The sequence below is a fragment of the Gigantopelta aegis genome, chromosome 15 (assembly GCF_016097555.1).
Source record: "Gigantopelta aegis isolate Gae_Host chromosome 15, Gae_host_genome, whole genome shotgun sequence".
Lineage (NCBI taxonomy): Eukaryota > Metazoa > Mollusca > Gastropoda > Neomphalida > Peltospiridae > Gigantopelta > Gigantopelta aegis.
In genome coordinates, this window is record NC_054713.1 from 26,062,770 (window position 1) to 26,089,021 (window position 26,252).

Here is a 26,252-nt window from a genome sequence, read left to right on the forward strand (position 1 = left end):
TTAACAGACTATATATTTGGTTTAGAAACTGTATTGAACTGCATGAAAAATGGAATGGTGGTGTGCAACCTTGAATGACAAAAGAATGTAAATTTCATGTCCTGTTTCCTATATGTACAATGCCATGTATAAACTAACAAGAATGTAACTTCCAGGCCCTGTACGCCAGCAAGATCGTTTTGTATGCTGTATGTAGGGCCTACAGTGCCATGTATAAACTAACAAGAATGTAACTTCCAGGCCCTGTACGCCAGCAAGATCGTTTCGTATGCTGTATGTAGGGCCTACAGTGCCATGTATAAACTAACAAGAATGTAACTTCCAGGCCCTGTACGCCAGCAAGATCGTTTCGTATGCTGTATGTAGGGCCTACAGTGCCATGTATAAACTAACAAGAATGTAACTTCCAGGCCCTGTACGCCAGCAAGATCGTTTCGTATGCTGTATGTAGGGCCTACAGTGCCATGTATAAACTAACAAGAATGTAACTTCCAGGCCCTGTACGCCAGCAAGATCGTTTCGTATGCTGTATGTAGGGCCTACAGTGCCATGTATAAACTAACAAGAATGTAACTTCCAGGCCCTGTACGCCAGCAAGATCATTTCGTATGCTGTATGTACAGTGCCATGTATAAACTAACAAGAATGTAACTTCCAGGCCCTGTACGCCAGCAAGATCGTTTCGTATGCTGTATGTACAGTGCCATGTATAAACTAACAAGAATGTAACTTCCAGGCCCTGTACGCCAGCAAGATCGTTTCGTATGCTGTATGTACAGTGCCATGTATAAACTAACAAGAATGTAACTTCCAGGCCCTGTACGCCAGCAAGATCGTTTCGTATGCACAAGGCTTCATGCTGATGCGAGAAGCTGCAAAGGAACTTGGATGGGCCTTGAACTTTGGTGCAATTGCTCTGATGTGGCGTGGAGGCTGTATCATCAGAAGGTGAGATGTAATAAACTTCACATCATCGCCAGTAGTGTTACTACATCATCATATGAGATGTAATAAACTTCACATCATCGCCAGTAGTGTTACTACATCATCAGCAGGTGTAGATGTAATAAACTACAGATCATCACCAGTGTTACTACATCATCAGATGAGATGTAATAAATTTCAGATCATCACCAGTAGTGTTACTACATCATCAGATGAGATGTAATGAATTTCAGATCATCACCAGTAGTGTTACTACATCATCAGAAGGTGAAATGTAATTTTAGAGTTCATAAAAAAACATGGTTATTCTTGCTAACTGGGGGCAGCCATTTTGTTTCGGTTTTGTGACGTCCGGTGGGATAGCTTGGGGCGAAGTGACGTCAGCTCCTGACCATCTCCTGTATGTACAGTGTAAACAAAAGCAGTAATTTTCGACAAGGCGCTTCTCTTTGATCAACCCGACTTGTAAAACAGCATAAATGACGTAATAATATAATAAATTATTTAACTAAATATATTTCAAGTTGCATTAATGGAACAAAATGGGGTTACAGTATTTTTCTCTGTTAAATAATCCAAAGGAGAAATTTACACTATTAGGCCTATTGATGTGCAACATTGGAGCAAAAACGACAACCCACGATACCCAAGTGATAATTTTCTTTTCTTTGGGACTAGGTAATTGGTCAGTTCTGTGGTTTTAGATGGAAAAGTCTACTTAATCAATAGTTTTACAAAACTATTTACAGTAATAAACAGTGTCCATTACAATTTTAGTGGCGACAGGTAATATTCCACAATACCGGTATGTATTTTTGTGTCTAGACAGCGTCAGTTAATTGGCTCATCTGGTTACCAATCAAATACACACCTGCCAATCAGGAATCACAGGTAGAAGCAACTAACAGCATAGACCAATTAACTAAGAAAACACTCCATGTATCATTTCAGTACGTAGGTTAATGCATGGGCAAAACATTGTTAATTGTTTCGACTTGTTGTGTAGCTACTTTGACAATGGTATTTTATTTTGTATTGAAAAATAATATATATATAGTGCTGGATATACTCATTGCTGGCTTACTGGGATATGTATTATTACAGAACATTGCAATGTATGACTATTTATCATGCCGCAAAAACCAGGTAGATTGTGTTTCTCTAGTTCTAAGGCTCATTCCCGACGTTGCGCGTTAAGTATTACGTAACCACCATCTCGCCAGAGGGCATACTCACTGAGATGGTACAAAATGGCTGTGCCCATTATATATAATAGCCGTCACATTTAACCGTTTTATTAATTAACTATACGATTATACGTGTTGATATTAAGCAATAATGTGCATTATACATGTATATCGTTGAATATGCATACCAGGCCAAATGCCTTAATTGTCCTCTCCTTTACGGGAATTAAGGGTATTGACCCAAGGCATATGTTAAATATTGTCGGCAATTGCTTATTATAACCGTAGCAACAGAAAAGGTACCATATGTGTACCTCAGAACTATGATCAGTTCCTTCAATAATGAACATATTAATAAAAAACAAAACGTTCTTAAAAATTGTATCATCACGAATCACTGCCAACACATGCAGTCCCTGTAAAGGTGTAGTCCTCAAATGTTTCAACAAAAGATATTGCATAAGGTATGGTATCCCATTTCATTTTTGTCACTGATGCGTCATATCGTGAAAATGGTATCTACATGTTGGCATAAAACATTTTGAAATAATGGAAATTACATTCAAGAAAGTACACAACATATTTTCTAATTGGCAATAATCCTACGGAACATTTGCAAATTCAAGAGCACCAAAACCAACCCTCACCCGCTACCGACCCTCACCCGCTACCGACCCTCACCCGCTACCGACCCTCGCCTGCTACTGACATTGTCAGGCTATTTGTGCTTCATTGCACATGCCAGCAAGGGCGACCCCCTCTCCTACCCGATTCAAACCTTTTCCTGTCCTGGACAGAGGAGCCGGCAAATGTCGACAGCTGCGCCATGACATGCATGTGCTACAACAACTTGTTCTGAATGTGCATGTTAAAACCTATGACTTGACCTGACCTAACAGGATTACTTTCTGTTGTTAACCTTTTATTGCTAACTTTGGTTGATAAATCAATGGAAGGTGAACTGCTGTTATTGTCATGTGATTATCGAATGCAACGAGGTCATCAATATAGCAGAAACTACAATTAAACATGTTTGTTACATGTAGGTTCCTTTTTTCTTTTCTTTTTGCCAGATTAGTTAGAAATTCTGAATCATGTATGCAGCTTTGGTAAGGGGTATCCTAAATGATGAAGACAAGCAAATATTGTTTTATGGGAGAGTTGCAAAAGTTACAGTCAACTATTTGTGCAATATTAAAAAAAGAAAAAAGTGGCTCTCAGCTTTTGTGGGAGGGTTTGGACAAACCCCTCAGACCCCCCCCCCCCCCCCCCCCACCCAATGTGTTTTATAGTAGCATTATCAGTTCTACTACATAATATGTATTGTGTAATATTTTAACGTACTGTATTTATTTTGTCATCATATGTTTTACTGTAGTGAAATAAGAAAAACATATTAACTCTGCATTTAATATGTGATTGATAATTTATTTTTTAACTCTCTCATTGGTGAGTACATCATTAGTTATTTTTAATAATTTATGTTCACATACTAATAACACTTATATATGGGATAACAATTTAAAGACATACGACTGGCTGCTCCTAGGTGATGACTAGGTCAACAGTGCCATATGTTATCCAATGAACAAAAAAACAACAATACAAATTTATTATTTTGAGATGTAGCGGGTATATCTTTACCTGAAACTGATTTGACTGTGATGCATACGTTAACTACAAACACTATATGCTGTTAGAAAAAAGTTTGACTCTTATTTTAAACCTGGTATTTTAAGTAAGCAACAGCATATTTTGTACTACATTTGTATTCATTAAATACAATTTATCTTACAACTCATTGTTTAAAAGCATATACAACTTGCTTTCACTTGTTAAATATATATTAAAACAACTTGGTGTACAATAAATGGTTTCTAATGACCACTAAATAAATGTAGTAGTCTTTATTTAAAATTATTTTAAATCTCTTCTCATGTGATCCCAAACTAAAAGTCTAAAATAAGTACAATCCACCATATCTCCCTCACACTTATTATTAATGCACTGCACAAAACTCACCAAAATTTAAGATGATTGTTTCTCATTCGTTTCAGCGTGTTCTTGGGAAACATCAAACAGGCATTTGAGAAAAACTCCAATCTCAGCAATTTGTTATTGGACGACTTCTTCAAAACTGCCATTCAAAACTGTCAGGTAGGTGTTGATCTTTGTGACGGCCATTCAAACTGTCAGGTAGGTGTTGATCTTTGTGACGGCCATTCAGAACTTTCAGGTAGGTGTTGACCTTTTTGACGGCCATTCAGAACTGTCAGGTAGGTGTTGATCTTTGTGACGGCCATTCAGAACTTTCAGGTAGGTGTTGACCTTTTTGACGGCCATTCAGAACTTTCAGGTAGGTGTTGACCTTTTTGACGGCCATTCAGAACTGTCAGGTAGGTGGACCATTGTGACGGCCATTCAGAACTGTCAGGTAGGTGGACCTTTGTGACAGCCATTCAGAACTGTCAGGTAGGTGGACCATTGTGACGGCCATTCAGAACTGTCAGGTAGGTGGACCATTGTGACGGCCATTCAGAACTGTCAGGTAGGTGGACCATTGTGACGGCCATTCAGAACTGTCAGGTAGGTGGACCATTGTGACGGCCATTCAGAACTGTCAGGTAGGTGGACCATTGTGACAGCCATTCAGAACTTTCAGGTAGGTGGACCTTTGTGACAGCCATTCAGAACTATCAGTTAGGTGGACCATTGTGACAGCCATTCAGAACTGTCAGGTAGGTGGACCATTGTGACAGCCATTCAGAACTGTCAGGTAGGTGGACCATTGTGACAGCCATTCAGAACTATCAGTTAGGTGGACCATTGTGACAGCCATTCAGAACTGTCAGGTAGGTGGACCATTGTGACAGCCATTCAGAACTATCAGTTAGGTGGACCTTTGTGACGGCCATTCAGAACTGTCAAGTAGGTGGACCTTTGTGACGGCCATTCAGAACTGTCAAGTAGGTGGACCTTAGTGACGGCCATTCAGAACTGTCAGGTAGGTGGACCTTTGTGACGGCCATTCAGAACTGTCAGGTAGGTGGACCTTTGTGACAGCCATTCAGAACTATCAGGTAGGTGGACCTTTGTGACGGCCATTCAGAACTGTCAGGTAGGTGGACCTTTGTGACGGCCATTCAGAACTATCAGGTAGGTGGACCTTTGTGACGGCCATTCAGCACTATCAGGTAGGTGGACCTTTGTGACGGCCATTCAGAACTGTCAAGTAGGTGGACCTTTGTGACGGCCATTCAGAACTGTCAGGTAGGTGGACCTTTGTGACGGCCATTCAGAACTATCAGGTAGGTGGACCTTTGTGACGGCCATTCAGAACTGTCAGGTAGGTGGACCTTTGTGACGGCCATTCAGAACTATCAGGTAGGTGGACCTTTGTGACGGCCATTCAGAACTATCAGGTAGGTGGACCTTTGTGACGGCCATTCAGAACTGTCAAGTAGGTGGACCTTTGTGACGGCCATTCAGAACTGTCAAGTAGGTGGACCTTTGTGACGGCCATTCAGAACTGTCAAGTAGGTGGACCTTTGTGACGGCCATTCAGAACTATCAGGTAGGTGGACCTTTGTGACGGCCATTCAGAACTATCAAGTAGGTGGACCTTTGTGACGGCCATTCAGAACTGTCAAGTAGGTGGACCTTTGTGACGGCCATTCAGAACTATCAGGTAGGTGGACCTTTGTGACGGCCATTCAGCACTGTCAGGTAGGTGGACCTTTGTGACGGCCATTCAGAACTGTCAAGTAGGTGGACCTTTGTGACGGCCATTCAGAACTGTCAAGTAGGTGGACCTTTGTGACGGCCATTCAGAACTGTCAAGTAGGTGGACCTTTGTGACGGCCATTCAGAACTGTCAAGTAGGTGGACCTTAGTGACGGCCATTCAGAACTGTCAAGTAGGTGGACCTTTGTGACGGCCATTCAGAACTGTCAAGTAGGTGGACCTTAGTGACGGCCATTCAGAACTATCAGGTAGGTGGACCTTTGTGACGGCCATTCAGCACTATCAGGTAGGTGGACCTTTGTGACAGCCATTCAGCACTGTCAGGTAGGTGGACCTTTGTCACAGCCATTCAGAACTATCAGGTAGGTGGACCTTTGTAACAGCCATTCGGAACTTCATGCTCATTTTACTCCCACAAATGGACTTGATTAGTCAATCAAATTTTGTGTTATTAGAATTGTCATTTGATTTTCATTAAACTTCGCATATAAGAATAGCAGTAACAGATTCAGTGTGGGTTGTCAGGGTGTTTGAACCCCCCTGCTTCAGACAAGATGCTCATTTCAACAAAAAAAATCAGATTAAGTAATGTTTTTTTTAGCACGACTGTATAATTAGATCGACTGTATAATTAGATCAACCGCTTCACACAACAGTTATTCACCATGTTCAAGGCGAATGAACAACAAAGTGCCTGAGATATAAATAGCTATTTACTAAATTAGTAAAAATAAGCATTTTCTTTATAATCCCAAACAAAAATTTGCAAGCTTACTAAATAGCTGGTAACTAGCTGGTAACTACCTTGCGACAAGGTTGTACAAGCATATTTTACACGGTAGTATAACTACCATGTTTCGAGCTAGTATTTGGAACCTTTATACAACCATGCGACCAACTTGTTGCATGCTTGCAGCAAGCTTCCCACCAGTTTCTTGCATGCTTGTAACTAGCATCTCGCAAGCTTCCCGCACGCTTGCGACAAGCTTCCTGCATGCTTGCGACTAGCATTTTGCAAGCTTTCCACACGCTTGCAACGAGCTTCCCGCAAGCTTGCGATGAGCTTCCCGCAAGCTTGTGCTGAGTTTCCCGCATGCTTGCGACGAGCTTCCCACAAGGTTGCAACTAGCATTTCGCAAGCTTCCCGCATGCTTGTGACAAGCTTCCTGCACATTTGCGACAAGCTTCCTGCACGCTTGCGACAATCTTCCTGCACACTTGTGACGGCTTTCCCGCATGCTTGCGACGAGCTTCCTGCATGCTTGTTCAGTTATTCAGTATTTGGAACCTTTTTACAACCTTGCAACGAGCTTCCCACACGCTTGCGACAAGCTTCACACAAGCTTGGTCAATTTAAGCTAGTATTTGGAACCTTTTTACAACCTTGCAATGAGCTTCCCACATGCTTGCGACGAGCTTCCCGCAAGCTTGCGATGAGCTTCCTGAAAGCTAGCGATGAGCTTCCTGCAAGGTTGAGCAATCAGCGGCTATCTTGCATCTTGTCTAATTCTAAAAAAATCAACAATGATCAGTTTTAAAATGAAAAACATGAACTGTTAAAACAAAAAAAATAGGTGCTACATGTAGTCAGATACTTACAAAATTAGTTTTCCTGTATGATAGACATGTTCCACGTATGACTAAACTGACATGCTAAAAAAACTTCTGTATTCTTCTTTTTGTTCTTTTAGGTTATATATATTCCTCCACTTCAGTTAAATATGTTGCTTGAAATGCCAAATATTGCTCTGCATTGTTATCGTTTTACGGATTTTCTTTTTCTGAAACAGAAGGAAATTGTTTCGCTTAATTGGTGCTGTCAGAGGCATGCTATTCAATTCTAGCACATTTTTTCTAAAGTGTTCATATTGTTCTTGTCCCATACATTCTATTTGATAGACAGAAGTGGCAGTTGATTTGTCTACAATCACCTTCTGTATGGTAACCAGGTACTTACTGTTCTCCTCAAATTGATTTCCTCTGCTTAACAAGGCATATACAAGGCATTTGTTAGATCCATGACATGGTGCTAAAAACAGTCCTGTAGTACATGCCATTCCTCATGGTGTGGGAGATATTTATCATCATCACCATCATCATCATTTATGCTTGCATATTCTTCAACTACTCAGTTAATTTCTTGACCAATGAGGATTCAGCATTCTATCATAGTTGGCTGCTCTGTCAGACCAATTACAGCACCAATTCCTTGAACCCTTTTATTGGCCTGTTCATGTGCTGGATCAATAGGTATGGATGAACACCGATGACTGCTTCTTGATATTGTCCAGTGCCCCATCTCAAACAAACTGGATGCTCTCTAGAAGATTATGCAAGTCTCAAATAAAGATGGCGATCCAACAGGCATAATTCTGGTGATCAAGAATGAAAAACTGAGGTGCAAGCTTTCATAGAGTATATCAACAATGAGTTTGAACTTTCTCTCTCTCTCAATTTTATCGGATGAACATTAAAATGAGTTGTCAGTATCTGAGTAAGAGATGCCATGTGTGTACTGTAGGATTCTCCTCAGCAGCCTCTGAAATCCAATTCTCAATGGGTAGCTTGGTCCCACTCTTCTTGTGAGCTTGCATGAGAAGATAGTCATGGACCAAAACAGTAACTTGGTGGGCATATCATATTTTCATATTAGATGCATTAAGAAAAGATGTTGCTGCTGCCTCTGTTTTTCACATCCCTACATCTGTCAAGTCTTCAGGCCGTCCAGACCCACATAAGAGATCTCCCATTGTAGCCCACAATGCCATTTTTATATAAAGACATCCTAAAATAACCACAAACTTGTCTTTTTCAAAGATTTCTGGGAAGGTCCATTGTATCTTTACAATATCATATACTGAGGTTGGTCAACTAGCTACCAGCAGGGGAACTTGTCCAGAATTGAGGTACGCAGTTGTCTTTTGCACTATGAAACCATGCCATGTCGTATCATTGCCGGGGTTTCTGCTTTGCTAGGAAAAAGTGGTCAAATGGTTTGATACATTTCAGTGGTTGTCCAACTGTATCTGATCAAGAAGCATGAAATGAAGACCACATCAGTGGATGAAGTGCATCTGATTCTGATTCCACATACAGTCTGTCCTACACTACAGACAGCCATTTTTGTTATTCATGCTGCATCTCGTCATTGACTGAACTCATTGGCAATGGCTGTACATCCTTTACAGGAGGTTGGGTGAGGAGCTTCTGGCTTGCAGGTGGTACAAATGTGTAGGATTGAGGCAGAATAGATCCACTGGTGCTTACTACTTGGGTCCGTCAGTCAAATCACAAAGAGTAAAGGTTCTTGGATCAATCCTGGTTGATCTGATGAAGGAAACTGAAAAATAAAAATTCCAGTACCGTGGAAAGATGTGGTTGCCGTTTTGGATGAGGGATTATGGTCCAGGTTGTCGAGAGCTGCCACTGTATAAATTTGCTTACGAAGAACTGAAGGACAGACTACAATGTATGTCAGAATTAGTCCTTGCTTGATCAGTGATAGACCGTCCAATAGTTACAACTCTTTTAGAGGAAGCGCTCAAACAATACTCATGTAGTACCTGTATCATATAATATTATAATATTCTTGTGTAAAGATTACAATACTCATGTAGTACCTGTATCATATAATATTATAATATTCTTGTGTAAAGATTACAATACTCATGTAGTACCTGTATCATATAATTATTATAATATTCTTGTGTAAAGATTACAATACTCATGTAGTACCTGTATCATATAATTATTATAATATTCTTGTGTAAAGATTACAATACTCATGTAGTACCTGTATCATATAATTATTATAATATTCTTGTGTAAAGATTACAATACTCATGTAGTACCTGTATCATATAATATTATAATATTCTTGTGTAAAGATTACAATACTCATGTAGTACCTGTATCATATAATATTATAATATTCTTGTGTAAAGATTACAATACTCATGTAGTACCTGTATCATATAATTATTATAATATTCTTGTGTAAAGATTACAATACTCATGTAGTACCTGTATCATATAATTATTATAATATTCTTGTGTAAAGATTACAATACTCATGTAGTACCTGTATCATATAATTATTATAATATTCTTGTGTAAAGATTACAATACTCATGTAGTACCTGTATCATATAATTATTATAATATTCTTGTGTAAAGATTACATTAAACACAAAAGTAGGATATAGTTAATTCTGAAATGAAAAGTACATTTTAAATCAATAAAAAGAGAATTTAACTCAAATTTTAAACTTACTCAAAAAGTCTAACAATTTATGAGACAGTATTGAGTAAACAGAAAAAATTATTTGCAGTTTGTTTATTTCAATAAAAACGAATATTAAATAAGTGTTTTATATCCTTTTACTGACATTCCTGCCTACTTCATATGTCTAATGATAGTATTTTACTGACATTCCTGCCTACTTCATATGTCTAATGATAGTATTTTACTGACATTCCTGCCTACTTCATATGTCTAATGATAGTATTTTACTGACATTCCTGCCTACTTCATATGTCTAATGATAGTATTTTACTGACATTCCTGCCTACTTCATATGTCTAATGATAGTATTCAGAATGCTAAGGTGAAACCCCTTGATTCCAATCACATTTTCAGACTTATGGCTCGTTATCTTTGACTACTTTTCTTAGACCATATATTTATGTCCACAAACAGATTCTTTGATCATATAAACATCTGATTTGACACATTATTTGTAACATTTTGTAAAAGGGACCATGAGATATGCCTAGAAATTGAATTGATGGAAATTGATGCCGCCATTTTGAAAATGGTGGCTATCTTGGATTTCTCCAAACAGATTTTTGTACACTCAGACAAAACTTCCTCTAGAGACACTAAGCTGCAAGGTAATACCAAAAATTAAACTGTTGCATGAACTTGAATTGAAAATGACTTTTTACACTAGCCAGCTAGGAACCCCACTGACTGTCTTGTATGTAGGAAAGCATATAAAAGATTCTTTTTTGCTTTATACATGTATATGGGAGTAGTCTTAACGTAACCACATCTGGTTTTCCCCGTCAGTCAAAAGTAAGAAATTAGACAAAAGGTTCCCTGGCATGCGAAAATAGTTGTATCTTAGACGTCACATAGCTGTAGTTTAAAATGTGCTGAGGTGTTGTTAAAGTAATAGTTGTTGTGTTTTAACTTTCAGGAATCTTGGCGCCGTGTGGTGAGCACCGCTGTGAATCTGGGCGTGCCGACCCCGGCATTCAGCACGGCTCTTGCCTTCTTTGATGGATACCGCACAGCCAAACTGCCAGCAAATCTTATACAGGTGTTTTCTACAACTCAGTTTTAGTAATATTAACAATATCATACATATACATGTATATCTTCGCCTATATTAGTTGATCTTGGTTAGTTGAGTCCTTAATTAAAGACCAGTGAGTTTATATCTGTTGTGATATTTCACATAAAGACCAGTGAGTTTATATTTGTTGTGATATTTCACATAAAGACCAGTGAGTTTATATCTGTTGTGATATTTCACATAAAGACCAGTGAGTTTATATCTGTTGTGATATTTCAGATAAAGACCAGTGAGTTTATATCTGTCACAATGTTTCAGATAAAGCCCAGTGAGTTTATATCTGTTGTGATATTTCACATAAAGACCAGTGAGTTTATATCTGTCATGATGTTTCAGATAAAGACCAGTGAGCTTATATATGTCATGATATTTCACATAAAGACCAGTGAGTTTCTATCTGTCACAATGTTTCAGATATAAAGACCAGGGAGTTTACATCTGTTGTGATATTTCACATAAAGACCAGTGAGCTTATATCTGTCATGATGTTTCAGACAAAGACCAGTGAGCTTATATATGTCATGATATTTCACATAAAGACCAGTGAGTTTATATCTGTCACAATGTTTCAGATATAAAGACCAGGGAGTTTATATCTGTTGTGATATTTTACATAAAGACCAGTGAGCTTATATCTGTCATGATGTTTCAGATAAAGACCAGTGAGCTTATATATGTCACGATATTTCACATAAAGACCAGTGAGTTTATATCTGTCACAATGTTTCAGATATAAAGACCAGGGAGTTTATATCTGTTGTGATATTTCACATAAAGCCCAGTGAGTTTATATCTGTCACAATGTTTCAGATAAAGACCAGGGAGTTTATATCTGTTGTGATATTTCACATAAAGACCAGCGAGTTTATATCTGTTGTGATATTTCACATAAAGCCCAGTGAGTTTATATCTGTTGTGATATTTCACATAAAGTACAGTGAGTTTATATCTGCCATGCTGTTTCAGATAAAGACCAGTGAGTTTATGTATGTCATGATATTTCACATAAAGACCAGTGAGTTTATATCTGTCACAGTGTTTCAGATAAAGACCAGGGAGTTTATATCTGTTGTGATATTTCACATAAAGACCAGTGAGTTTATATATGTTGTGATATTTCACATAAAGACCAGTGAGTTTATATCTGTTGTGATATTTCACATAAAGCCCAGTGAGTTTATATCTGTTGTGATATTTCACATAAAGCCCAGTGAGTTTATATCTGTTGTGATATTTCACATAAAGACCAGTGAGTTTATATCTGTCATGATGTTTCAGATAAAGACCAGTGAGCTTATATATGTCATGATATTTCACATAAAGACCAGTGAGTTTATATCTGTCACAATGTTTCAGATATAAAGACCAGGGAGTTTATATCTGTTGTGATATTTCACATAAAGCCCAGTGAGTTTATATCTGTCACAATATTTCACATAAAGACCAGTGAGTTTATATCTGTTACAATGTTTCAGATAAAGACCAGGGAGTTTATATCTGTTGTGATATTTCACATAAAGACCAGTGAGTTTATATCTGTTGTGATATTTCACATAAAGCCCAGTGAGTTTATATCTGTTGTGATATTTCACATAAAGTACAGTGAGTTTATATCTGTCATGCTGTTTCAGATAAAGACCAGTGAGTTTATGTATGTCATGATATTTCACATAAAGACCAGTGAGTTTATATCTGTCACAGTGTTTCAGATAAAGACCAGGGAGTTTATATCTGTTGTGATATTTCACATAAAGACCAGTGAGTTTATATCTGTCACAATGTTTCATATAAAGACCAGGGAGTTTATATCTGTTGTGATATTTCACATAAAGACCAGTGAGTTTATATCTGTCACAATGTTTCAGATAAAGACCAGTGAGTTTATATCTGTTGTGATATTTCATATAAAGACCAGGGAGTTTATATCTGTTGTGATATTTCACATAAAGACCAGGGAGTTTATATCTGTTGTGATATTTCACATAAAGACCAGGGAGTTTATATCTGTTGTGATATTTCACATAAAGACCAGTGAGTTTATGTATGTCATGATATTTCACATAAAGACCAGTGAGTTTATATCTGTCGTGATATTTCACATAAAGACCAGGGAGTTTATATCTGTTGTGATATTTCACATAAAGACCAGGGAGTTTATATCTGTTGTGATATTTCACATAAAGACCAGTGAGTTTATATCTGTTGTGATATTTCACATAAAGACCAGTGAGTTTATGTATGTCATGATATTTCACATAAAGACCAGTGAGTTTATATCTGTCGTGATATTTCACATAAAGACCAGTGAGTTTATATCTGTCACAATGTTTCATATAAAGACCAGGGAGTTTATATATGTTGTGATATTTCACATAAAGACCAGTGAGTTTATATCTGTCACAATGTTTCAGATAAAGACCAGGGATATTTGTTGTGATATTTCACATAAAGACCAGTGAGTTTATATCTGTCACAATATTTCACATAAAGACCAGTGAGTTTATATTTGTTGTGATATTTCAGGCTCAGCGTGATTATTTTGGAGCTCACACATATGAGATGGTCAACAATCCCGGGACTCACATCCACACCAACTGGACAGGTCATGGCGGAAACGTATCCTCCACAACCTACTCCGCCTAAAGCTTGGTGTTCTGCATAATGTAAGAGACTTTCAGGCAGTGTCGAGCAACAATCAGCAAACATTCACATGTTAGTTGTTCAAGAGGAAATAAATGGGTTTATATTTTGATAGACAATGACATAATTTTTATTACGAATATTTATTTCAACAAATATTTAATATATGAACAGTTATAAGTAGATGAAGACCGTAAAGCAACTAAATAATAATATGTTTGTTGATCATAGTACAATGTATGTGCCTTTTGGCAGATTTCTCTGTAATTGTCTAATTATGGTGTTCAGCATAAGAAGTGGTATTTTGTCAAAATATTTTTGATAAAAATTATGTTTATTTTATGGTTATATTTAAAACATTTTGATACATGTATGCCTTTTCATAAACCTAAGTTATGCTGTACATGATATAATTAAAAGTAAAATATATATATAAATGTACAGTAGAATCACTTTGCATCGAGCACTGTTGCATTGGCTGAGCCATGATTCTGTATTGGTAGGGGTTGCTGGTGGTGCTGGGCACCTACACTGTACAATTGACACATTTAAAGTTATGGGGGGGGGGGGGGGGAAGAGGCATGTTTGTGGGGAGTCCCCATCTCACCCACCCCTGTCCCAGCTATCTCCATACAACCAACTATTAGGCCACATCCGAGAATATTCTTGACCCTTTATAATTTAAATGATTACTCACCTACTGGTCCAATTAGAGTATTTTAGTGTAGTATTTTATTTATTACTCACCTTTTAATAACATAAAATCTGACAATTACTTACAACATAACCCAATGAGACATGGGAATGCACAGCGTTAAGACCAGGGACAATGACATCATTGTCGCTTACCGAAATGACATTATTTACAAACTAATAAGCACCACCCATGCATACATAGACATGCAGGCTTTAATTAAGCTGTCATTTGACAGATATTTGTCATTACCAATTTGCGAAAAATCTAATTTGAAAACTGTATCATTTGTATGTGTATAGCTATTTAAAAAAATTATTATCTTTAGCTAAATACGACTTAATTTTGGCTATAAATTTTCTGATCAAATTTTGGCTATTAATTTTTGGCATCCAGATTAATCCACATAGATAGAAATTTAATTGAATGTACATGATTAAGTATGGCTTTCACTTGAGGTTATTTGTCTTGTGCCATTCATCTTGTATTGCTGTGAGTCCTGTTTTGACCATTCAAGTTCTACAGCTTGAATTTTATCAAGATTTAAACGTATTCCCATTCAAGAGTCTGCCCTGAGTTTGTAGCTATTGTAAGATATGTTCCCATAAATCCTTTTAATCCACTAGAATTGTAAATGAGATGTAACACTTCGACGTCATACGATTGGTGCAATAAAACCTTACAGGAACATCAACCAAATGAGTTGAGTTATATAAATTAAGATCAATTATGTGGAAATAAATAGGATATTAAACTCGCTACCATTTCATATCATGTTTATGTTCCTCGTGAAAATTATTTTCACTCAGGACATAAACATGATACGAAATGAAAGCTTGTTTAATTTCCTATAAATTGTACATAAAGAAACCCGCCTATGTTTGACATACACATGTAGTAATAGTGCTTTAATTTGTGTAATCAGTTGTAGCTCAGCAGTGTATATTGCTGTGTGTGAAGGGACCATGTGACATACCATCAGATGTTGTATACTGCTGTGTGTGAAGGGACCATGTGACATACCATCAGATGTTGTATATTGCTGTGTGTGAAGGGACCATGTGACATACCATCAGATGTTGTATATTGCTGTGTGTGAAGGGACCATGTGACATACCATCAGATGTTGTATATTGCTGTGTGTGAAGGGACCATGTGACATACCATCAGATGTTGTATACTGCTGTGTGTGAAGGGACCATGTGACATACCATCAGATATTGTATACTGCTGTGTGTGAAGGGACCATGTGACATACCATCAGATATTGTATACTGCTGTGCGTGAAGGGACCATGTGACATACCATCAGATATTGTATACTGCTGTGTGTGAAGGAACCATGTGACATACCATCAGTTGTTGTATACTGCTGTGTGTGAAGGAACCATGTGACATACCATCAGATATTGTATACTGCTGTGTGTGAAGGGACCATGTGACATACCGTCAGATATTAGATCACAACACAAGAAACACTCTATACCCTTTAATATACTCTTCAAAATACGTAGGGGAACTCTAATAAGAATTTACAATTGTCAAAATTGTAAAGTATATGTATATTAGCAGTGGGGAATGGTTACATGATAATAGTGAATTAATTGGGCAAACATTACAATCGGTAGTTCAGTATTACAGTAGGTTTTATGACCACCAAAGATCTTGAAGGACGAATGGGGTCAGAAGTGAAATTTGAAAGTTGATGTTTTTTTAATCAGTAAATCGCAAATTCAAACAATGAAAATGACTAAAAACAAAACAATAACAACTGTATAATCAACAGAATAAAAAAGATTGACAGAAATAATGTTCCACAGTGATTAAGCGGCCTTCCTGGAAATGGTCAAAATCGAGAATGACACTCCATGGACGCATATGACGTGTATGGGGCAACTGCGTGATGCACGTGCAACTATGGAATGTGTTTCGGTGTGTTGATAAACAGACCTGAACGTTCTTTACTAGGATGTCTAATAGTTGACATTAACATTAATATTTCAGGTTCCCCTACTTTTTTGAAGAGTATATAATTCACATCCAGGCCTCTCAGAATTGAATATTTGTGCCCACTGCCAATCATTCTCATTATATTAATATAAAAAAAAGAATTGAAATGATACATTTTCCAAACCCTAACCCTTTGTTCTGTGTCATGTTGTCCTTTGTGGTGCATTTTTTATGATACACTTCTAACACTGGAATATGTATCTGAATAATAATTATTTCTCTGTGCTCCTGCAGATTGTTCCTTCCTTCGATATATGGTCGAAATACATTAGTAAAACTTGCGTGTTTAACAAGTGTAAATAATTGTCTACACTAATAGTTGTCCTGGGACAGATCACTTCCGGAGTGATAGCACTATTTTAAGTGCAACCCATTTCAACTTACCATCAGCACGTTTCTTGTCAGACACGAGTACACATGTGTGACTTTAATTCTCATTGGTGGGGGGGAGGGTTTTTATTTTATTATTTACATAAAAGTTGCGAGGACTTAAATTAAGGAGGGAGTTATAGCAGACTTTGTTTTTTGAAAAACATGGAATGTGGAAAAATCACACTGCTCTAAATGACAAGCAGGGTGAAATTGCACTGCTCAAACTGTTTGTTTATATGGTGTTTTACACCCCACGTATTGAACTGATAGGCAAGCAGCATGCTTGCATGTGCAGAAACTCTGATCTAGCTCATCACTTGGTAAAAACATTTAGCAGGGATGAAATGGGCCAATGCGATCAGTTCCAAAATGATCATACATTATTGTAAGTCAAAAGATGCAACCCCAAAAACTAAGTGAAATTGTATCTACTTTACTTAAAATGGTGGTTAGTGTGTCCATAGACTGCCCTCAATTTTTTTTCACGAGGACGTAGATTTTCGAAAAAAAAAAAAAAAATCACAATTGTTTTCTTTAGTTTATTCTCTGTGAATACTGCCATGCCATAACAAAGGCAGATAAAATTTCATTCACCTTTTCATGTCACATTTGTTTTACTTACAATTTTGAATCTGTTGCTATTTTAACGAAATGTGGAATTTGGAAAATATCCACATAGTAATGAGTGTAAAATATTAAAATTACAGTCCCCATACTTTTTAGCCAATTCCATATTCAGTAGTGTTATCGGTTTTTGAAGGGCCAACCGATATATATAATTTTATTACATAATATAATATATACTCTGTCAAAAAAGAAACGCATAGGCGAAATATTCATGGAATTATCTCTTTTAATACAAAGTGGCATAATTTCGTTATTTATGATCATATCACAGTCAAATTTGACATGAGTATGTGACAATATTCTTGCTAAGGAATGACGGCAGTGGAGGCGTTTTTGTCACCAAACAGCGTCGCACGAGGGCACTGAAATCAGTATCTTGTGTGGCCACCAGCAGCAGCAATCACTGCGCGACATCTCCTTGGCATAGACTGAATGAGTCTCTGAATCCAGGTACGTGGAATCCTAGCCCATTCTTCTTGCAGTGCATGTGACAGTTGCGGAAGCATCTGATCGAGGCTCCCGGTCACGCTGCCATACACATCTGTCCAGTTCGTCCTATAGATGTTCAATGGGGTTGAGATCTGGCGATCTTGATGGCCATGGCAGCACATTAATGTTCTCATTCTGTAGGAAATCCATTGTTACACATGCTGTATGCGGCCTGGCATTGTCCTGCTGAAAGAGTTCTCTCTATCGATCCAAAATGGGAAGTATGTGAAGGCGAAGAATTTTATCCCTGTAGCATACAGCTGTCCGGTTGCCTTGTACGAACACAAATTCACTTTTGCCAGTGTATGAGATGGCTCCCCACATCATGACACTCCCTCTACCGAATCTGTCAACTTGGGCGACACGGTTGTTGGCAAAACATTCATTGCGGCATCTGTAAACACGTTGTTGTCCATCATGTCGCTGTAGAAGGAAATGTGTCTTGTCACTGAACCATACTTGCGCCAGTTTTCCAAGTTCCACCCCTGTACATTCATGCACAAGGGAACACGTAAATGTCGATGTTGGCGTCGCAAGACAGGGCTAACGTACGGTCTCCTAGCCTGTAAACCAGCTTCTCGAAGTCGATGCCGAATGGTTTGTGCAGACACCCTTCTCAAACCAGGTATGCGTCCAGCAGTGTTCGTTGCCGTGGCAGTTCGGTGACGCAAGTGCAGAACCTGGATGTAGCGATCTTGTGCTGCAGTTGTTATGCGAGGTCTTCCACTTCTGGGCCAGTCTTCAGCTGATTGAAACTGCTGGTACCTGTCCCAGAGACGTGAAATGGTGCTCTGATGGACATTCATGTTGTGTGCGACTAAAAATCAGTAATGAAATACACATGTCAAGTATGTTTTAATGTCAACATTGAAATTTAGTTATTGAACACAATAAACACTTTGAACATAATACACACTTTTATTTAGTAATGATATTCTGTTTTTGGTTTTTGATTGTATCGATTATTTAGGGCTCCAAGCCAGTTAAGCAGCAGAGCCCTATTGTTGTGGTATGGATTATTTCTCTCTTGTTTCTGAAAATGTTTTTAAAATGTTTTATTGGAGAAATCTGAAACTTTGAGAACTGATAGGGTATCAGCCGAAGATGTGCGAGATTTAAAGCAGAAAAACTGGGTCAATGGTCCTAGCAGGCAATGGCTCTTTCCAGTGAAATGTTTTTGAGAAGCTGAATTTAAGAGAGAAAGAAAACAAATTAATCAATTTACTCTGAAAGTGCCAAGTCAAATGCGATGAAACTTGGTACACAATATGAACTAGGGCTGATTGCAGATCCTGAAAAAATGTGCTGAAAATGCAGACAACTTGGAAAACTGATGAGCCAATCAAACCAAAACTGGGTTTTAAATGATACAAGAGGTACAAAAGCTCATTCGAATGCACTCGAAAGACTTACATTTTTTTTACCATAGAGCAGTGTGGATTTATTTTTGTGCCCCTATGTTTTCCAGTACAATGTAAGTCAAGTGTATGGTAAATATTTAGGATTTATACATGGTGGTCATCTTGGATTTAGAAATATTTTAAAGAGATAGTAAACTCGAACATGAGCTGTATGAGTTGGAAAGATGCATACCTGTACAAGCCAAAGCATACTGACATTTTAAGAAATGAAAAATGCGTAATTTTAGAGTTAATAAAAAAAAACGTGATTATTCCTGCTAACTGGGGGCAGCCATTTTTGTTTCATTTTCATCGCGTCCAGTTACTGTTTTATTGTGCAATTTGTTTTGTCCCGATCCTTAAAACGTAAGAAGGCTTGGGATATACTGGTATATGGGTTAATGAGTGTTTTATTGTATAATCTGAGACAGGGAGCTGGGTTACTGAGTGTTTTATTGTGTATTGTTTTACCTCCTGTCCCTTAAAACGTAATGACTGTTTTATTGTGTAATTTTTTACGTCTCGCTACTTAAAACACAAACAGGCTGGGGAGAGATAGGGAGCTGGGTTAATGACTGGTTTGTTGTGCAATGTTTTACGTCTCGTTCCTTAGAATGCAAAAAGGCTGGGGAGAGACAGGGAGCTGGGTTAATGACTGTTTTGTTGTGCAATGTTTACGTCTCGCTCCTTAGAATGCAAAAAGGCTGGGGAGAGACAGGGAGCTGGGTTAATGACTGTTTTGTTGTGCAATGTTTACGTCTCGCTCCTTAAAATGCAAAAAGGCTGGGGAGAGACAGGAAGCTGGGTTAATGACTGTTTTGTTGTGCAATGTTTTACGTCTCGTTCCTTAGAATGCAAAAAGGCTGGGGAGAGACAGGGAGCTGGGTTAATGACTGTTATGTTGTGCAAAGTTTTACGTCTCGTTCCATAGAATGCAAAAAGGCTGGGGAGAGGAATGGAGCTGGGTTAATGACCGTTTTGTTGTGCAGTGTTTTACGTCTCGTTCCTTAGAATGCAAAAAGGCTGGGGAGAGGCAGGGAGCTGGGTTAATAACTGTTTTGTTGTGCAGTGTTTTACGTCTCGTTCCTTAAAACACAAAAAGGCTGGGGAGAGGCAGGGAGCTGAGTTAACGGCTGTTTTGTTGTATAATATGTTACGTCTTGCACTTTAAAACGTAATATTGGCTTGGAAGAAACATGGAGCTGGGTAAAATGTCTTGTTTTATTGTGCAATGTTTATGTCTCATTCCTTAAAAAGCAAAAAGGCTGGGGAGAGGCAGTGAGCTGGGTTAATGACTGTTTTGTTGTATAATCTGCAATGCCCTGCCCTTTGAAACGTAATATGGCTTGGAAGAAACATGGAGGTTTGTTAGATGTCAGTTTTATTGCGTAGTTTGTCACGTCCTGCCCTTTAAAACGTTGGAAGGCTGGGGAGAGATGGGGAGCTGGGTTAAATATCTGTTTTATTGTGCAATGTTTATGTCTCGCTCCTTAAAACACAAAAAGGCTGGGGAGAGACGGAGCTGAGTTAACGACTGTTTTGTTGTATAATCTGTTGTGTAATATGGCTTGGGAGAAACATGGAGCTGGGTTAAATGTCTGTTTTATTGTGCAATGTTTATGTCTCGCTCCTTAAAACACAAAAAGGTTTGGGAGAGATAGGGAGCTGGGAAAATTACTGTTTTATTGTGCAATTATTTACATCTTGCTCCTAAAAACGCAAGAAGGCTGGGGAGAGACAGGGAGCTGAGTTAACGACTGTTTTGTCGTATAATCTATTACGTCCTGCCCTTTAAAACGTAATATGGCTTGGGAGAAACATGGAGCTGGGTTAAATGTTGGTTTCATTATGCAGTGTTTTACGTCTCGCTCCTCAGAACGCAAGAAGGCTGGGGAGAGACAGGGAGCTGAGTTAACGGCTGTTTTGTTGTATAATCTGCTACGTCCTACCCTTTAAAACGTAATATGGTTTGTGAGAAACATGGAGCTGGGTTAAATATCTGTTTTATTGTGCAATGTTTACGTCTCGCTCCTTAAAACGCAAAAAGGCTTGGAAGAAACTTGGAGCTTTGTTAGATGTGTGTTTTATTGCGTAATTCGTCACGTCCTGCCCTTTAAAACGTTGGAAAGCTAGGGAGAGATAGGGAGCTGGTTTAAATGTCTTTTATTGTGCAATGTTTACGTCTCCCTCCTTAAAATGCAAAAAGGCTGGGGAGAGACCGGGAGCCGAGTTAACGACTGTTTTGTTGTATAATCTGCTACGTCCTGCCCTTTAAAACATAATATGGCTTGGAAGAAACTTGGAGCTTTGTTAGATGTGTGTTTTATTGCGTTATTTGTCACGTCCTGCCCTTTAAAATGTTGGAAGGCTAGGGAGAGATAGGGAGCTGGTTTAAATGTCTTTTATTGTGCAATGTTTACGTCTCGCTCCTTAAAACGCAAAAAGGCTGGGGAGAGGCAGCGAGCTGGATTAATGACGGTTTTGTTGTATTTTATCTGTTACATCCTGCCCTTTAAAACGTAATATGGCTTGGGGGAAACATGGAGCTGGATTAAATGTCAATTTTATTGCGTAATTTTTCACGTCTTGCCCTTTAAAACGTTGGAAGGCTGGCTATGAATGAACAAACTGACCGTTTCAAACAACTTCTTCATTAGCAGAGTCTGTTAAGCAAAGGACTCGCAAGCCGACCACATTGACCGCTTGGGTTCAGACCTTCATACAGGTAAGTGATTTATGGTTAAAAAATAGTGTCAGTCATTGCTGTATTGTTTGAATAGAAGAAAGGAAGGTAGGAAGTATGTGAAAGGAATGTTACGACCATTAAAATAAAATAAAAAATTGATTTAAAAAAATTTAAAATTAAAAACAAAAATTCTTATTACTTTCCCCCCAAAAGACCCTTTTCTATATAAGCCCCACTGAAAAACAAACCCCTCTTTAAAGCAATAAATGGGAGGGGGGGGGGGGTAATTCAGAAGTCTCTCCAAGTAATTTAACATTATCATATTTACATAACATAAATGTTTTATTGTGTAATTTCATACAGGAAAGATTTTCTGTAATTTGTTACATGTCCCGACCCTTAAAACGTAACAAGGCTGAAGAGGAACAGGGAACTCTGTTAATGACTATTTTATTGTGCAGTTTGTTACATCCTGCCCATTAAAACGTAATATGGCTTTGGGAAAACATGGAGCTGCGTTAAATGTCGGTTTTATTGCGTAATTTGTCACGTCCTGCCCTTTAAAACGTTGGAAGGCTGGCGAGAGACGGGGAGCTGGGTGAATGACTTTTATTGTGTATTTTTTTGTCTCAATCTATGAAATGTAAGAAGACTTTGAAGAGACAGGGAGCTGGGTTAGTTGCTGTTTTATTGTGCAGTTTTTCACGTCCTGATCCTTAAAACGTAAGAAGGTCGAGGAGAGACAGGTCTGTGTTTGTCTTCAACATGACAGTTTTTAGATGAACTTTACCTTTTGAATAAATGCAGGCTATTGCAGGACATAAATAAATAAGATACTATTGATAGTTTGTGAAAGTTTAGATAAAATTAATCAAAATCCATATCATGATCGTCGCCATACATTAAAATGCCTTCATCATCACAGCAGTGGATAATGCACTGCTTTTTTGTACACAGAACTTCATTTTATGTCAGTGGAAAACAATGTAACATCCATCACACACAATTATGTGATGCTTTTCATTATAATTAGTAGTCTCCTATAAAAAGGCTGCCTTTACTTTAGTTGGTTTTTACCCATTTCCTTTTGAAGTAACATCCGTCACGCACACATTTTTCATTATCCAAGCCATAGATATTCCTAAGAACTTTGGTCTGTGGCACTGCTTGTTTTTAAATGTGTTCTGCTTTGAACACATTTTTTTTATTATGGTCAAATGTTGGAATCCATATTGGATGTTAATTAATATCCCACTTTCAAAATTCAAGTTTTGTCGCACTTCTCACTGACGATGGACGATAGTATTTTGTTTATCTCAATTTTCATTGTTCTTTTTTTCAGAAATGCAAATATCTTAAAGGTTTATACCAATCATTAAAGCAAGCATTGCTCAGCCTTGCTTTCAGATGTCTTTACACATACATGTAGTCCAAACATTGGGTGAATATGACTTTTTATTTACATTGGTATTTTCTGATCACTATATCGCAAGAACCGTAACTGAACGAAATCAGTCTAAACCGGCATATTTCATCCTAAGTAAATCCTGTTTAGACAGTCCACTGTATATAAAAACCAGAGCCAATCTGTGCAAATCTGTTTTTATCATTAGATATGAAACATTTTAGGAAACCATTGAACAAAATGAGACAAAACTTTATAAAAATGTTTTATTTCTACCTAAAGTGGCAATCTGTATACAGCACGTATATATGAAGCTATTTGATATGTAGATTATTAAATATCACAATGCATATCTGACAAATATTGTGTGCAAATAATATACTACCTCTACATCAAGGTTTAATGACTTGATAATTATATACAGACTGTACACGTTGGTATTATAACAGTTAAAGTAAATTTATAAACTAAGGCATAGTTAGACATACATTTACTAGAAATAAAATTATAACTTGGCTAGAAATACATTTCACGAAAATTTTAGCATACATGTACATAGTAAGAGATTATTGTTTACAGCACAGATAGACATTATTATAAGAAAATTATATCAGTCAGACATACATTTTAAGAAAATTATAATATAGCCAGACATGCATTTATAAAAAAGGTTCAACTACAACCAGTACATTAAAAAACCAAGTAAAATTAATGTTGAAGGTTGACAGTCCTCTAAAAATATTGTATGGTATTCCTGGATAAAAGTTAGTTTGTGCGTAGAATACTTGTTTCTGTACATCCAGGCTTTCTGGATATTCATACACACACAGAGCAGTGTTTTCATACGAAAGTTTGGCATACACCAAACATTTATTGATATATATATTTTTGTTGTTGTTGTGAAATACCTTCTATAAATATATAGAGGTTATTACAAGTGTGTGTATATTAGAAATAAAAATGGAATAAGAGCCTTCGGCAGATGCAGAATTTATTCAGGCACAGATGTAAAATTATGGTTGCATTTGCGACTAATAGCTGTTAATTCAAGCCCTGACCAAAGAACAAGCATGGTCTCTCAAGACAGGTGGCTGCTTAGTACAGACAGATAGTAATATAATAATAATAAAATTTGGAAGAATAGTATGATGGCAGGAAGTTTAATGCAATCTATGTTAAACAATTTGGGAGAACATACGATGACTCTTAAAGACAGATGGCTGCTTAATACAGATCAGTTTGTACTATATATTATATGTGAAGGGCAGTCAAAACGTTTATAGGTACACAATCATATAGCTGAGATTTTCTGAAAGCTTGTTCTTTCATGTAACTAGCCTACCAATAACACAACTCTTCTTGTTGGTATATTTACAGATTATTGCTCAATGGTAACATGCTGTCCTGAAGCCATGAATTTGACCAGATTTTAAAAAATTGCCATATTCACATTTTTCACCAAGGAAAGTGAAAATGCTACAAGCATATGGTCGATGATTATTACCTATTCTAGAATGTGGTACCTGTTTTGAATATGATTAAAGTCTGAAATATGCAAAAACAACTGTTGCTAGGCCAGCCAGAAGAGTTCTATTTGCTGTAGCTTGAAGAATAACTGGGTCAAATGCATTGAAGTCAAGGACGTAGAAACATTTGGTCTGTGATCGATGCTTTGAAAGACTAGAAAGGATGTCTCTAAACACAAGTAGCTATTTAAGATACAACCCACTGATAAGGTTTGAATGAACACACAACAAAATCCTTCACAATTCATTCTACTTTCAAGGTCAAGAAAGGTGACTGTTAAATGTCATACATGTATAATTAGCAAACGTTTATCTAGAAATATTTTAAGTACATGTAGTTACTGAATAAACAAGATTGCAGCAACATTTAACCATGACCACATACCAGAAACTGAACCCACATTTCAGTACGATGCAACACAACACAACAATTTAAAATACTTATTATTGTCGGCAGCAAGAAAAATACTACAAATACATGTAAATTGTCAAATGTTTCAAGAAGTTTGTTCAGCATTCACTCAGCTGTGACAATTTATCCGAACAATGAGGTGAATGAAGAAAGAAATAATGACATCACAACCTTGTTTTAAAACATATAAACGTTTCCCCCTAACACACATACAATTTTCACCCCAGAATAAGAAATCAACATGTCAGCTTGTTCTTCATTAGGGGATAACCTCTGCATTTGACCACAGAAGATGTTAATGGTGGTTTTACTGTTTCAATCAATCTTATTGGCACATGAAACAATGACGGTAAACAGATATCTTCTGCAGTAAAACCAAAATTAATGTCTGTAAATAGAATGATTATAATTTGTATTTGACTAATTCAATAAATGGTCTTTATTCAGTTTTTTGGTTTATCGATTTTCAGAAAGAACACAACATTAACAAAAACCTGGTCACTAACCATGATTGTTTAATTTCATCATTATAAAATGCAATGTAAAAAAATAAAATACAGGTACATTGCAAATATATTTGACTAGCCAGAGTGAATTAGCATACATTTACAACATTCGAAATACCACCTTAAAAAACCCACTTATTTCAACAAAATTGCAATTGGTGGTTCTGCAACAAAGTAAAATGGAAGAAAAAAAAAAAAGGACATGTAATTAAGGTCAATGACATGTCATTTTTGCACCCTTGTTTTGGCT

General features: G+C 37.3%; 1 protein-coding gene across 1 annotated transcript in view; it reads left to right on the forward strand.

Moving 5' to 3' along the window:
- The window catches only part of LOC121389878 (6-phosphogluconate dehydrogenase, decarboxylating-like), a 63,577-nt gene extending 48,313 nt beyond the window's left edge, over positions 1-15,264 (forward strand). The window contains exons 10-13 of the mRNA XM_041521538.1: positions 815-948; positions 4,190-4,289; positions 11,078-11,200; positions 13,760-15,264. Of these exons, the coding sequence (XP_041377472.1) occupies positions 815-948; positions 4,190-4,289; positions 11,078-11,200; positions 13,760-13,879 (477 nt within the window). The 3' untranslated portion in view covers positions 13,880-15,264. The remainder of the gene's footprint in view (positions 1-814; positions 949-4,189; positions 4,290-11,077; positions 11,201-13,759) is intronic.
- The last annotated feature ends 10,988 nt before the right edge of the window (positions 15,265-26,252 follow it).